Source organism: Alosa sapidissima, chromosome 12 (genome assembly GCF_018492685.1).
Source record: "Alosa sapidissima isolate fAloSap1 chromosome 12, fAloSap1.pri, whole genome shotgun sequence".
Taxonomy (NCBI): Eukaryota; Metazoa; Chordata; class Actinopteri; order Clupeiformes; family Clupeidae; genus Alosa; species Alosa sapidissima.
The window spans coordinates 17,109,293-17,125,150 of NC_055968.1; the positions used below are offsets into that span (position 1 = coordinate 17,109,293).

Below are 15,858 nucleotides of genomic sequence, written 5' to 3' on the forward strand. Positions count from 1 at the left end.
GGGTGCGGCAGACAGGAAGTGACCTGTAGTCAAGGGAACAATGCTTTTCATATCCTTATTCAGCGTCTGAATTCAATTCACCTTGATGTGTAGACTATACTGGAACACTCAAATATTTAATGTCAAGATGCACTTTGCCATCATTAACCTGAAATCATTCCAATGTCAGCTTTGCTGCTATTAAATTTCTTTTAGTTAAGTACCATATGTTTCCTGTAAAGCGTTCTAAAACATCCCCACATTTCAGACTAAGTCTGTTGAAATCATTATGCAGCATATTCAAATTCATGACAAGTAACAGTGATAGCACAGTGGACAAAAATAGCTGGACACAATTGCTGTCTCTTGGTCCAACTTACATTTGCTGCATTGTTATATTGAAGGATTTTATATGCATGCACAGGTGCAGCTTAGAATTGATGAAAACAATCATTAAACTCTAGCTCCCCCAAGTGTTCAAATATGGCCAATACAATGTCTTTACTGTCCTTAATGCATACATCAAGTAGAATCCACAAACAGTGCAGTTAGCTAGTCTTTATATTGAAGTCTAACACACACCTACAATTCGGTTGCAAGACATAGTGTTTGATTTGGATTTTGCTCTTGCCCACATGACTCTTTTGAAATATGAGCAGCGCCTGTCTCTTAGTGTGAGTGTGTGTGTGTGCGCGCGCATGGGTGTGTATGTTTTATGCGTGTCAGACTCAAAGATGAGTTCCAGATGCTTCCATAACGGGTTCCACATACATTATTCACCACCCTGCCCTTCATCCCATGCCTATGAAAACACATGCTGTGAGGAGAGGTTTCGGACACAAACATCATAGTGGGGTAGAATAAAAGATGCACAAGGAAGTATTTATTACTATATATTTAACATCATGTTGTTTATATCTGTTTATGTATTTGGTTTGTGATATTGTTCTAAACAGCGGGAAATCAAAACAAACCAATCAGAGTTTCTGGTAGATGCTCAATGTTTGATTTGTTACTTGCACCCTACTGAACACAGAACATGAATACACACGCACAGACATACAGAGGCAGATGGTCACGAGAAGATTTCTTATATTGTGTCTTACATTTCATTTTGAAATGCTGTGGAAGGGTAAAACCATCAACCTGATTTGGAAAAGTTGTCAAAACTAAAACCTTGAAACTTTTGTTTGCTAGCTGTGGATGTTGTTTCAGTCTTGAACGAAGCTACCCTCTCCTGTCCATGAGAAATAAACACAGGAGTCAAGTCTTTAAGTACAACATGAAAACACTTTTATTTGTTGTGTATTGCGGACCAATTAATCAGAAAACCATTTGAAAGGAGAAACGAAAAGGGGATGGGTCTTAAACACTTTGTAGGTGGTCCCCTACAGTCTGACTGTACGTTGTTGTTCACATCAGCACTGCATGGCTTTAGGACAAAGATGACCTATCCTCACCTCTCCTGGTGGCTGCTGTTTATCACATGACCTATACTTCACATTTGCGTGGCGTCAAAAACACAAAAAAAGCACAAGAGCACAGTAGTCTTTCAGGCACTGGGACATGAGCTGCAGATTTAAAAGTTTGTAGCATACTAACATGCAACGTGGCTAAAACAGTGTGACCGAACAGTGCCAGGAGTAACAATGGAAAAAAAAAGGTTATTCTTCAAGAATCGGTTTCATAGCCAGGTTACAAAAAGATCTATCTTAAAAGCGATTTTCTACATATAAGTACTTTGTTAGGAATACAAGTCTGAAGAGTGGTCAGCTCTCCGAAAAAAACATGGATAAAACAACAATATCCATTTTATCCACTTAACACACTTTTTAAGTTACACCTTTCATTTTGAGGTCTTTATCACATGAGAGCTGTAGCTGTCCTTAAGATACTTGGATGCGGACAGTATATCTTGCACAGCAAACATACTGTTATTCACCTGTGGCACACATATCTATATATACACTAAAGCCAAACTGATGCATTAGCGATCTACAATTGCGATGAAATGGAACTACAAAACCAGGAAAAGAGGATTATAGTTTCTGAATAAATATGCATATAAATAAATCCATTCATACATACAGTGTTATTTGAAATGGGCCTCACATATCTTTGTTACTCTGTATTTAGACTGCATGATAACAAACTGCAGTATTTCCATCTCTTGAAATACAAGCAACAGTGAAACAGCATCCCTCACTAAAACCCAATGGAAAGGTTTATGGTGCCATCCCATATCTGGCGCCACGTCACAATCATCAGAGCTAGTGGTCTGCCTAGAAAATAAACGTCCTGCTTTAAACTCTACTGAATATGTATTATTGCCTTATCTACGTAGTTATACTTGGGCATTACAAACAAATGACTAGCTTTCAAAATGATCTCAAGTAGCATTCTAAATTAAAGTGTCAAAGAGCTAGCAAGGACTAGAAATATTTACATTCGTGTTACATCTCTGTGTTTAGGAAGACCACACAGAAATCCTTTGCATCTTTGAGCAGAAGCCTTAAGTTAAGTTACTGTACCCCTGTACGGGGAGTGGGGGGGTCACTGTGTAAGGAGGAGTGGAAACAAGCTTTACAGATACTCATTTACTTCTGATTAGTTTCTTATTTTGATGATCATAAAGAAGTTCAATGAAAGCAGTTCTTAGCCTACAAGCACCAGTGATGTTACCCATAGAACATCGGATCAATACATGAGAGCAAGGTGGACACACTCCTGTGATAAAAACTGACACAGCTGAAGGAGCTTTAGAATTTGTAATGTGTAATGCGATTCTTTTGATGAGAGTAGAAATTTGGGTCCCTGTGTGGAAATTTGTGTCACTCTGTGGTTCTCGTTCACAGACGAGTCATCTTATTCTAAGGAACATTTTACCACCCACCGTCTGTTTAAACTCAGATTATTAAAAAGAAGTCTGCATTACATAAGGAAACATTTGCATATGTGGACAAGCATGTAGGGCCCACATTGTTTTTGTGTCGTAGATGTTATAGAGGAACTAGCACACAGACATAACTGTTGTGAATAAGTGGTGCCATGCATGTTTGGTTTTTATAAAATCTGGACTGATTCCCCCTTGTCCCCCTAACTGAGAGCAATAGAAATAGTTACCAGAGACACCACAGGACCAATCACACCAGGCTTTTTTTAAATAGATGTCTTATTCAGGTCAACCTTGACTGGCAGCGGCCCCGCCTCCTTGCTCTCGTCTGGTTGGCCGATGGCCACAGCGATCACAGGTGTAAGATGATAGGGATTGACTTTCTGCACATCATCCAGAAACTCCTTGTCTCCATTGATGCTGAGCTGTAATATCCAGAGATTGTTTACAATGAACATGACAAAACTGAAGTGAGCAGTCACTGTCAGTTAGCTAAGATGAGTAGGATGAACTAAAGCAGGTCACACTTCTAAATGTCTAACATAGCTGAGATGCAGAACATTCCTTTCACACTGCTATGGCAGCTCATTGAAAGTGATAATGCAAAACAGCTGTTGAGAGTGCATTCATTTGTTTGTATACTGTATCTAAGTGTGTGTGTGAGTGTGTGTGTGTGTGTGAGAGAGAGAGAGAGAGAGTCTGGGTGTTTTGTGTCATGTGTGTGGGTGGTTGCGTGCCTGTGTGTGTGTGTGTGTGTGTATGTGCGTGTGAACAAGTCTGTGTGTGCTTTATGTAAGTGCCTAGATTCCTGTGTGTGTGTGTGTGTGTGTGTGTGTGTGTGTGTGTGTGTGTGTGTGTGTGTTTGTGTGTGTGTGTGTGTGTGTACGCGCGCAAATGGTAGGAAATACCTGGTTCTTGATGTGCTGCTCGGGAGCAGTGACGAGACTGGCACAGCTCAGCCACAGCATGACCATCACCGACAGGAAGAGACACGCGGCCAGGATCCAGCGGGGCAGACCGGAGCGCCTGGGAGAGTGGACAAGGCCAGACCACAGACCACCAAACATGAGCAAAGTACAAGGGCATGAACAACATAAATTAAAATCAATGAACAAATAGATGGACTGACTGAAGACAGTTTTAAAAAAGTTGTCTTCTAGTAAAAGGGTACAATTGATACTTTTGAATGTAATATGATACTTGTTAATCTGTATTCTTGACACACAAAACTTTTTTATTATTATTTTATTATTATATTTCTTCTCAGGGCAAGCTCCTTTGTGCTGTAGCCAGCTTAGAGCACTACCATTAGAACACGCAAGGGGGCACTCCAAGGTGCAGTCCTCAAGTGGCAGATTCTCTTGCCAGGTTCAGTATGCCAGAGGCTAGTGGGGTTTCATCACATAAGTAACCTTAACTGCCACTGTCAATGGCTCTTAACTGCACAGATTTTTAAGATCTTACCTTTAAAATTATGTCTCGAGAATCAGTGGAATATCAAAAATCTGTTAAATGACTGATCTGAATGTATGGCATCTGTTAAAACAAAGGGAGAACTCATACAAACAGCATTAAAATCTGAGCTATCTGTGCTGATCTGAATCAGTAAACTACTAGCCTGCCCTTAAAGTCTGACAGGCTGCGTCAGTACTCGGGCAGCCCTTAACGCTATGGTAAAAAACAATGTTATAAATGTTTAATAGTTTCCTAATACAGAATTAAGAAATGATGTCAGGCAGGGCTTAAGAGAGTCATAGATTTATCACTGGTTATTTGATATTAATGCACTGTAAGCACAAGCTAGAACTAAGTGCATGTAAGTGAATAAAGACTGTCTGTAAGCTGACTGGTGCATATGGGAGTTATAATGAAATAGCCAAGCAGGAGATGAATATCCACCGTACCCAGCTGGGTGCATGGGCTCTTCTGCTGCGTGTAAAATGGCTGATGCATACAAGCTCATACAAATGTCGACAAACCAGGCTCATCACTGTCCCCTTTCACCCGACCCCCTCACCTGGACATGCAGCCCAGGAAGTCGTGCTCCGCTGCAGGGTCCTCGGCATGCGGGGCGGCGTGCTTCCCCTTGGCCGCAGCCTTTGCCGCACCCTTCTCCCCGTGAGACCTCGCACCTGCAACGGCAGTGCGGGGAAATGCAGGCGGTGACTGGCAGCGTATTGATTTTCTCTGGCTCCTCTGCTGCACCAGACACAGCTGCTACTCACGCTGAGTGGGCTTCCATTCAACACACTTACAGAGTGTGACTGTGCTGATGGTAGTTTACAATGTGTGTGTGTGTGTGTGTATAGACAGCACACGATGGAAGGTGTGAGTGTGGCTGTTTGTGTAAGTCTGTGTATGTGTATAATATGTGTTTGTTTAGGTGGCATTTACCACCACTTTTGAAGCAGATCAGAGTGTGTGTTTTTTCCCCCAGTGGATGTGCAACATTTTAGTTGAGAACTGAATGCGTTACTTGCATGTGTAGGTGAGAATGTGTGTCCATCGACGTTTAATATGTTGTCAGTTAAGGCGTCATCACATCTGTTTCACATCTCTTTCTCTGTCTGCTCTCACCTGCGTGTGGCCGCTGGGTGTGGGTGTTGATGGAGGGCCAGGGCTTGTCTGCCACGTTGGAGCGGGGGGCTTGGAGCTCGGGCAGGGAGTACTCAATCTCAGGCTGGCTCTGTGGAGCAGGGACACCCACAGTCAGAGGATGGGCCATCCTTAAAGGCACATTCTAGTCACCTTCAGTAATGCACAATGCCAGTTTACTCCACACAACTGTTTTTCTTAGCAGGAGTAGCAATCCATAGGAGGACAATGTGACAACACACAGCAAAAAGACATGCTGCAGTCCACAGAGTGAGATGAATGAGGAGAAGAACAAGTAATCATCCCTTAGCGAACTTTGTTTTGTAACAAGCTAAGAAAATCAAAGTATTTTGGGCTTCAATCTGTACATACTGTATCAAGATATATCAAGTATAGCATTGAAAAGCGTGTCCATTTAAATGACTGCACTGCAGACCTAATCTGTTACAAACTGAAACAAGCCTAAGGGAATAATGGGAGGTCATGTCACTGCCAAATTAAAATACTGTAAACTAAATAGTAACTCGTCTAATATTCAACTGTGAATTTATCTAATTTCGGTTGGGTTCATGACCTTTAGCAGGTTTGAAAGCACATAAAAAGGGGACCTCCTTTTTATACTGCACTTTGCTTCCCAAAAGCCACTGTATGCACTTGCCAAAGTCTGTGGTTACATCTTCCCTTAACACTTGGAGAACTTAAGTGTACACTGTATATAAAACCATAACAACGAAATTACATCTCTGAAAATAGCACGAATTCAGGAAATTTTCCCTCATGAAAAAAAAGGCAAATGCAAAATCACAATGCACACAGACAAGGAAAATCATCACATTTAAACAAAGGATATGGAGGACAATGCAGTCGCAGGAAAACTGAGGTGTATTATCCCTACTACAGCCTGGTCCTGACATCCAACTGAATTTAAGATGCTACTCTCATTACACAATCTGCTGATCTTTCAAATATAGGAGAAAAGGGAGTTGGCTCTCGCACATTATAACCTCAGAGTGCAGTAATCACATTCCCAACAACCACGCAAAAAAGCTGTTCTTCTTATACCCTCACTTTCAAACACTCTTGCAGTTGTTAGGATCTGTGAGTAAACTAGACTAGACAGCAAGTGAACCATTCTGCTGGAATGAATCCCATTTATATAAATACAGTGATGGGAAAAAGCAAATGAAGGGGTCTGACATTTTGCAGAGCTGGTTTCACGTGTGTCATGGCTAAACCAGTTCCCACCAGTCCTCCACTCCTCCCATTGCCCTCTTGTGGCCACTTGCTGCCTGTTCCAGTTTGGGTCTTTGGAAGGTTCACCTCCATCCCCACATTATTCGGGGAGGTGAGTGGGTCACAAGCTTGTCCACAGTCACACAGGGTTGAGAACATCAAAAGCATGAGTTCAGGCTGACAAAGCCCGACCCGCATCTAAGCATCAAAGGTGGTCACCAGGAATCCTCCAGCACTGGCTTTGTGCGGCTGTGGCAAGACTGAGACCAGAGAGAGAGAGAGAGAGAGAGAGAGAGAGAGAGAGAGAGAGAGAGAAAGAGAGGGAGAGAGCGGTTCTGCTTTTCATCGGCGTGTCTCAGCATTTTCTCAGGGTATTTTCACTGGCTCCCCCTGGAGAACTCATTAGAGCAGATTTCTGCAACCCTCGGCCGTCCAAATCACCACCACCACCACCCCAACCCCCACCGTCACCACAGCACGCCACTCTGCCGCAGGCTCAGTCCCGGGCAGGGTAGAACAGAGCAGGCAGCCGCAAGGGCACCTTCATCAGGGACGAGGCCCTGTTCGTCAGCTCTGCGCACAAGGAGCAGGGGGGGCCAATCGCAGGACTCGACTGATTCGCCCTGACGTCTCCGTGCTTTAATGGATCAGGAAGGATCAAACAGTTGCTCCCCTGTCTTGACGCGGCACCATGGACGGGACATTACCAATGGAATTGCGGAGAAATTAGATGAAAAGTCAGGTTATTCTCAAGGTTGACACAGAGGGGAGACTTGAGGGAAATAAGGGGAGGCAAACGGATCCTCTATGCATTACAGCAGATTTCACAGCAGACCTATTAAGATGATTATGCTGGACTGGAGGGAAGTGGAACATCCTTGGGTGGCAGCAACCACGGATACAGGCTCTCAGTGAAAGATCTCTACCTTTCTTAAAATTAAAAAGAGAGGAAATGATGCTCAGTGATGGCCGCTGCCAGTGAACCATGAAATATACATAACCAGACCCCGGGCTAATCTGAGAAAAGATCACACAAAAGCAGAGAGAAAGAGAGAAAAAAACACTGGCTCTTTCACAAATGGTTTGTACCTATACTGATGAGATTGTCTGACAACATTAACTCCAGATGTAATGCCGGCAGACAAGAAAAGGAAGGGAAAATGGTCTATCTGAGGAAGTTAATAGTAACTGGCCACAAACTGGTGGAATGCTGCCGTCAGTGAAGTGATGTTGACGTGCATCTGTCATACATTACTGCATAACACTGACACAGGTGTTCTGATGGCTTTGGAGTCTGAGCAAGCAAGCCAAGAAGCCCTCATTTAATTAGAAACAAACTTTTTCCTTATTTGGGCTCCTACTCTCTCTCTCTCTCTCTCCCTCTCTTTCTCTCTCTTCTCTCTCTATCTGAAGCACTATCTCTTCCATTAATTTCCACAGACCATGTAAGACAGAGGGAGTATAAACAAGACGCCAAATTTGATTCCGAGCAACTCGCTGGGCCTGATCAGGATGGAGTGCGGTGGTCAGATCTGTTTACCTCGACTGCCCACCAGAGGAAGCTGCTTAATTCCGCCTGATTACCTCCAAGGCCTCCTCGGCGAGTCCCGGCATGATGACTAATCAGGAGGTACATCGCTGCAATGGCTTTGCTGGATGTCAACCGAGATCTTTAGGGAGCTTTCAGGAGAGGAGAGGAAACTGTGTGGGTCCGTTCAGTGCTCTAAGCTTTGGAAACAAAGATGAGCACACAGTATAGCACCGATGAACATCAATGGTTTCCTTTCCTCAAAGCAGAGCGCTGACACAGGTCGAAGTCCTGTGAAGCCAGAAGGGAAGTGTTTCCGATTGCACATAGGTTTTGCACATGAACCAACAATGGACCGGTAGTGAAGCGTTGGTTCAGGAGGAGGACCTGTGTGATGAGAAGTGAGGATGTTTGCACAAGGCTGATGATCGCCAACATCCTGAGGATTCCAGAGTAATTTCACCAGTTTCACCGAGGTGCTTGGCCACAATTAGCTAAGCACAAGCACTATGATTAATCTCTTCCATATGGTATGCTCTAATGTTAACTCCTACAAAAATAAATAAAAATAAAACCCTTCTGAGCATCCTCATTATTTCTGCTTCCCTCCTACATCCTGCTGTGACGGCGAGGTCGATCCTGAACGGCATTGTGGGAACGGCAAAATTGCCCTGTAATCTTTGCAAGCTGCTCTCCCAGCATGCACCTCACCACCGAGCTCCGCACCACTGTGCTGCAAGACTAGCCAGAGAGAAATCACACTGGCGTGGCGTGCCTCTTCCCGTCATCCTCACCGGCCCGTTGGCTCCTATTTCCAGAAGGTGCTAATTCTGAGCGCTCGGTGTCGGATTTATATAAATGCGGTTGAGTGTCCTCTTTTTTCCCCTTCGCTCGTTTTCTGACTGTCACTCAAAAAAGTTTTTTTTAAAGCTGTTGTTGTAGGCTAGGTCTCCTTTTGTCTGGGTGCCCTGAGTCAATCCTTCACTGGATGGGCAGAGAGCCAGAGGTGCTTTAAACACAGGGCCTGTCCTCTCTCTCTCTCTCTTTCCTTCTCTCCCTCTCTCACTCCGTACCCACCCGTCTCATCCTCTCTGCCTGCTCTCTGCTACATGTCACAGCAATAAAACGAGCACATCCATCATCCCCAGGGCTAAAAGTGGAAAACAGCGACAGAATGATAACGGTTTTATTTCACAGTCTGGTTTCTCGTAACTTTTTTTTCCTGTCTTATCACTTCCTCCTATTCCAATTCCTTTCTATGATGTCTTCATATATTTATACAAATCACATTCTATAATTAACTCTTCTGTTGAGCATTAACGGTAAGCTTATTAATGTGTGTCCAGAAATAGTGATAGTGGCGTTTTTGTCATTTTTGCCCTTCTGAATGTTGCTAGACCCAAATACATCTTCCTCAAAAAAGTGTGTAACTCACCAGAATATCTAAAGGGGAATTGAGTATAATGTGCTACTGACATATGACTTACAACCTTTTAGTTATTCTAAGCTAAAGCACAAAGCCCTCTTAAACGTGGTAATTTACGGGACAATATTTTACTGAATATCATTACAACTGTACACTTGGTGAAGCTTTAAATATAGCACTTCATTATATTACATTATTCACAGAATGTAGAGTATTACAGGTGCTGAAAATCAACCATTTAAATTATATTTATGGAGCTTCTGTAAGGATTCTATTACTTCAAATTCAAGTTCAAGTCCAACATCTTATTATTACACTGAGAAAATATCCATGGTGAATGGTTACTAAGGTAAGTAGAAGTAGAAGTGACCCTCTCTCACCTGGAAGACCACCACCTTTCCATCATCAGCCTGCAGGTAGAAAGTCCAGGTGGAGGAAATGAAGCTCTGGGCGGAGCTGATGATGTCATTGCACCAGCTGGATACAGCATCCATCACTGATACAGGCTTAGGTCGATGGGCCATGGCCTTCAGCTACAGGAGGAGATACAGGACAATTAGCACAAAGAAGCTACAAACAGGTTTATAAGTCACCTGAACAAGCTGATTGCTTGATTTAAACTAAGGCAAAGGAAACTCATTTGTCTAACATTCTTAGACAAATATATTTTAAATACATAATTTAAAAAACATGACAAACATCATGATCACAAACAATAATTACAGAAAAAGAATTATCACATATTACATTCAAATGGTAGGTGGGCTGATAATAATAATCAATCATAGGTCTAAAAACATCTGTGCTGGGGAGAACTCTGATGCTTTGAAGTAGATTCACTGCAAGTCTTAGTGACTGAATGGACTTTACTTCATTTGAAAGATGAAAATAAAGTACCTGCCTTTATGTAAATGGAATGTGTCACACTGGTGTGTATGGTATGAATATAAATTATTTATGTGTGAGAGTAGCCTGTGTGTGTGTGTGGTGTGTGTGTGTGTGCGTGTGTGAGTGTGTGTGTGTGTGTGTGTGTGTGTCTCCATGACATCATTTGTGTACGTGGACAGGTGGCTTTCTGTTTGCATTGCTTGCACGTATTAGTGTATTAGAGGACAGGTGGAAATGGTGGCTTTTTCACCTTCCTCCTCTTGATCTCAGGTTCAGCGGGCTGGCTCACACACCCTGTGCTGCACGCCTCCTGTTCAAGCAGCCGGCTATAGGCCTCCTGACAAGCTGTTCACACACACACACACACACACACACACACACGATAGTTATAGCATATTTACACACAAACAAATTCTACCCATCAACATACAGAACAAAAAGAGACATATAGCCTATAATCACCAACACCCTATTGCAGTACTGTAGTCACAAGGACTTACTAACACTGCAGCATGTGCTGAATGGATTGCTATTACAGTGTATTCAACAGTGCATCCCCTGCTTCACCGCTCCATATCTCCTGCAAAACAAGATATCTTTACAGCTGTATGTGAGAGAACATAACAACACCAGTAATGAGAGTCCTCTGTACTATCACCTTGTCTGGATTGAGGCCTCATCTCACAAGAGAACTGAGGCAAGCCTACTGTAAATGGAAAAATCAAGAATAAAGGTCTCCTGTTTGGTTCCATGACCCTGTGACCCTGACCGTGAGGCCAACTCACCTCCCTGGCACTCCTCTTTGCTGGTGTTAAAGCCGGCGTTTCCATTCACAAACTGGCATATCGAGTAGAGGCGGCACCCACGATGACAGGCATTCATGATGGAATCCTACAGAAAACGAAAAAACAGGTTTTTATTCCTGGACTGACAGATTTCATCAACAAAGACAAAATACTAGATTTCTTTTTTAGAATTAAAAGGATCTACCAGAAAATGTAATGAAAAACATTTTCAAAGCTGTAACTAAATAACCAGATACTAAGCTGATGGAATGGCCTTCCTTTGTGTCTTCGGTGCCTTGTCTCTATCTGTCCACACACAAATTACAAAATAGGACTATATATTTCTATACACTAAAATTACATTAGCCCTATAATAACAGACATAAGCCAAATGAGGCCTAAAATCCTAATAGAGTTCTTAAAAGCTCGCCATGTCGACAGGGCCTCACAGCATACATTTTCGCAATAATTCTTGCAACCAGAGAATCCATCACTAAAACAGCGCCAACATATGGCTAAAATAAAAACACCAGGGGATAAAGAAATTTCCCCTCGGCTCTCGCCGATTCTGACATTAATGGAATAGTGTGCGCGGTAGACCCATGACCAATTTCACATATAGACGACACATTGAATGTGTTCAACAGAGTTTGACTGATGTGAGGTAAAATCAGTGCAGGAGTTGACTGTTACTTGCGGCGGCCTGTAACGTTTATACTGAAACATTTGCCTGAACGCACAATGCAGTGCATGTGTGAACACATGAATAAAATACGCCCAGAGCATCTGTCTTGAGGCGTGCTCGACTTTCTCCTGGGACCGTTAATATCCAGTATATTTAAATTCCCCCAGACAGGCGTTCTTTTGAACTAAGCAGCGCTCGTTTTTAGTACCAGCAAGGTATTCTTTGGATACCTCCGTGGCGCACCTGAGACGGATGCATAGATGAAAGGGAGACAGTTTCTTTAGAACCGTCTTGCAGTGTGCCCGGCTCATTTCATCGGCATGTGTCAAAATATGCAATAGCCTACTGCAAAACACACAAGGGCAGACGGCAGTGATTTCTGTTAGACACGGATTATCAATGCTCCTATGGGGAAAGGGCTGGGAGAGTGTCATCCAACAAAAGAGAGATCTGGGAGGCAAGTGGCCATGTCTCTTGAAAATATCAACCCCTCTGTAGAAAGAAAAATATGTTTCTTCAAACAATGCCAAAAGTCAACATTGGGTCAAAAGATGTAGGCACTTGACGTCGGCAACGTTTTCTTGTTTTGAAACAACGATTCTCCTTTACAGCATGCATAATATAAGAAATACAATGCGTCACGACCATTCTTTTTCGGTTTGTTGTGGATTTTGTCTGTTGGAGGTACCGGGACAAAAGGTGCTGAAGAAGAATAAAATCGATGAATTTAAGGATTGTCATGCAGGTTACGAAATAGTGAGATACAGTAGCTTTAAGTTTATGCAAAACCGAGACTGCATATTTCAGAACCTGTAATGTGATTTAAATCTGGGCGACATATAGGGCGTATCATCGGGCCTGACGCATTTTGCAAACCTTATTGATATACATTTTGGATGCAGTACGTCCTGAATTTTTCGAGGCCGATCAAGCAGTCTGCAGATAGACTGCGCCTTCTTCTACAATGAACGAGGAGTTTGTAATTCACATTCACGATTATGTCATGAGATTTTACAGCTGGTTTTATTCTGTCCCTGATGGATTATCCATGCTGCTCTAAAGCGTTTGCGCAGATTACTTACTTTTGTGGGGCTTTTGTTTTTGATGGTTATCTGGCATTGCTTTTTGCAGTAATTGATGTCTCCTAGTTGGTTGTCAAACAAATCGGAAAATGCAGCCGCCGACCCCAACAAAACCAATGAGACGAGAGCGGAGAAACCGCACACCCTGCCGCCGAACTGAAGCATCTCTTCGCCCGGTTTAGAAAGCACAGTCTCGGTGAGCACTGGCGTTATGGCTGGTCCTTGATGCCTCAACCAGTCGTGGCTTCAATCCGATCTCTATCTGCCTCGGTGATCTGTGCTATGAGACGGTGGTGTCGTCACTCTTAACATCATCACGCACACGGCGCAGCCACCTTGCCATGCTGCTTTTATTTCTCTGCGTTGTGCATGGTGCTGCGGCGCGGTGCGATGGCTCAGCTGCTCTAGGTGTGTGTCAGTTTTGAACTACAATCCTGCCTCGGATGCGCAGTGATAAAAACGGTGAATACACCCTTTCTGATACGTTAGTAGCTGCAGCTTTATCGCAAACGTTGCTGTGATTAACTCTTTACGCATGTTTACGCATTTATTTTATTTCTTTAAGCACACAGGGCGTACTTCATGTAAATGAGCAGGCTACCCTTATTTCCAGAATGTTGATTTTGCATAGGATAGGAAGGCATTGCAAGAAGTGAGTTCTCGATGGCAATCTTACAGTAGGCCTACATCTGATAGATGTTCCCATGGTTGAGCTGGAACGTTTCTGCCAAGAAACAATAACGAAACGCCCAAATGAAAGGGGTGCCAGGGTTGAGGAATTATTCCAAAAGACGACTTCAGGCTGTGATTGTTGTTAAAGGCTCAAGTACAAAGTGAATGGTCTGAATAATTATGTTATGGGATGATTCAGCCTTTTATTTTTTTAATAAATTGAAAAGTACTCCAAATCCTGTTGCTGTGGTGTAGCCTTGGTATTGTCTGAAACATAACAAAATGGGGAAAACATGAAAGTGTTTGAAAACTTTCCAAACACACTACATTTTAGGTGATTTTTATTTGCCTAAAATGTTACCTTGGCACAATATCCTGCTATTTAGCCCACAAAAACACCAGATGCTAATAGGTGGAATATTGTGTGTGATCAACCTAAGAAAATATACATGTGAGAGTTCCTGCCCCCAGGAGTTTACCTGATGAGGATATTTAGTAAAGGGAATTTCCTCTTCACAGCATCTGGAGAAATGGTGAAGCCAATGGAGGGGCATTAAATGGTGACAAAAATAGACTCAGAAATGCAAGGACATTTATTTAGTTGCATCAACAAAGTCAAAAGTGCATAGGTTTTATACAACAATCTATTTACACAGACCCATCTCCTTGATGCAGCTTGCCTGACGGTAATGATGATGATGGTGATGAATGATCATGAAAAAAGAGACACAAACAATTATGAGATGGATGCATGTACATTTTCTGTTTTACTGTGTGTTTTAAACGATGGTTAGTGATATATCTAGATTTGTAGCCTACTGGTGATGATGATGCCAAGAGTTCACCCAGTGTGATTCACACATTTAAGACAGTACACAGAAACAGAGGCAGAAGTTAATGAAACTGCAATTTTGCTGTAATATGCTTTAGAGTGGAAGAGATAGAATAATACCTTCAGGGAGGTTGGAAAGCAAGACCTATGAATGATTTAAGAATTAAGAGGAACTGAGGATTTTTGCGGCAAAATTCTACAATACCTTTCAAACAGAAATAAACTATCTTGAGTGATGCTGCTCCATGATACCCATAACATGAACCTTGACAATGAGGTGAATAAAAAGATAGAAAATGTATCAAATGACACCAAGTCTTTAGCTCAAAACTGTACTATTGTATTGAAATACATAGGTAGATGGTTTTGGGCCAGCCTGAAGGTCAATTAGCTTCACAGGGATTAATTTACATTTACCCTTACATAATCTACTAATTAAACAGACGGCGTTGCCTTTGTCCAAAGAAACAATAGGCTACAGATATGTTATTTGGCTTTGGTGTTCAGCATTGTTTCTATAGCAGTTGACCTATAGGACTGTGGTCGGGAGTCTCTTTGCTATTAGTTGCAAGAACAGTTCCTACCAGATAAGAAATGATTTTTCTGTTGGCTGTTCCAAGCCATTCACAAGCCAGCACAAGCCAGCTGAGAAAACCTTCGGAGAAAAACAAAAATGAATGGCAGATGTATTGGCACAGTCAAATGAATGAATATTACACTTGACAGGTTATATTTACATTATATAATATATTTAGAGTAATGCTTTAGCCTTCATGTCATATAATACTTATTTAATTCAATGATAACTTAATATTTCAATAACATTTCCTTACTGCTACAAGCACCAGGCTCACCATGCATGTTTTTTTTCCATGTTTTGGGGGCTTCTAATACTGGTTTCAATACGCAGCCGGTGAGGATGTGTGAGAGCATCTGACTCAGGAATAGGATGCCCGCTGTTACACTGGAAGCTTTTGTAGAATTTTGTTGCTGATTGTAAACCAACCAAGCTGGAGACCCTTTTAAATCAGGAAACTGTAAATACTCTTTACCATTTTTTAGTGGCTCTCTATTATGGCACTTCATATTTCAGAGATTTAAGAAGTAGACTAACTGCTAAATAGGAGCCTATATGATAAACAAAAAGTATTCTTGTGGAAGTCCCAAATTATGAATTATCCCAAATGTGTTCTCCTGCATCTTGAAGCCTCACTGGTCTTTTAAACAGTTCTCATAGACAGTGTTCAATAGTGACAACCA

The 15,858-nt window shown here is 42.3% G+C and overlaps 1 protein-coding gene across 1 annotated transcript; it reads right to left on the reverse strand.

Moving 5' to 3' along the window:
- Positions 1-1,249: 1,249 nt before the first annotated feature.
- tmem59l (transmembrane protein 59-like) lies at positions 1,250-13,483 on the reverse strand. The gene is made up of 8 exons (XM_042057971.1): positions 13,095-13,483; positions 11,328-11,433; positions 10,793-10,887; positions 10,035-10,187; positions 5,450-5,558; positions 4,890-5,004; positions 3,781-3,898; positions 1,250-3,297 (listed from the first exon to the last, which is right to left on the reverse strand). Exons 1-8 carry the CDS (start codon positions 13,257-13,259, stop codon positions 3,139-3,141), a joined length of 1,020 nt encoding a protein of 339 aa, XP_041913905.1. The 5' UTR covers positions 13,260-13,483; the 3' UTR covers positions 1,250-3,138.
- Between the last annotated feature and the right edge of the window lie 2,375 nt (positions 13,484-15,858).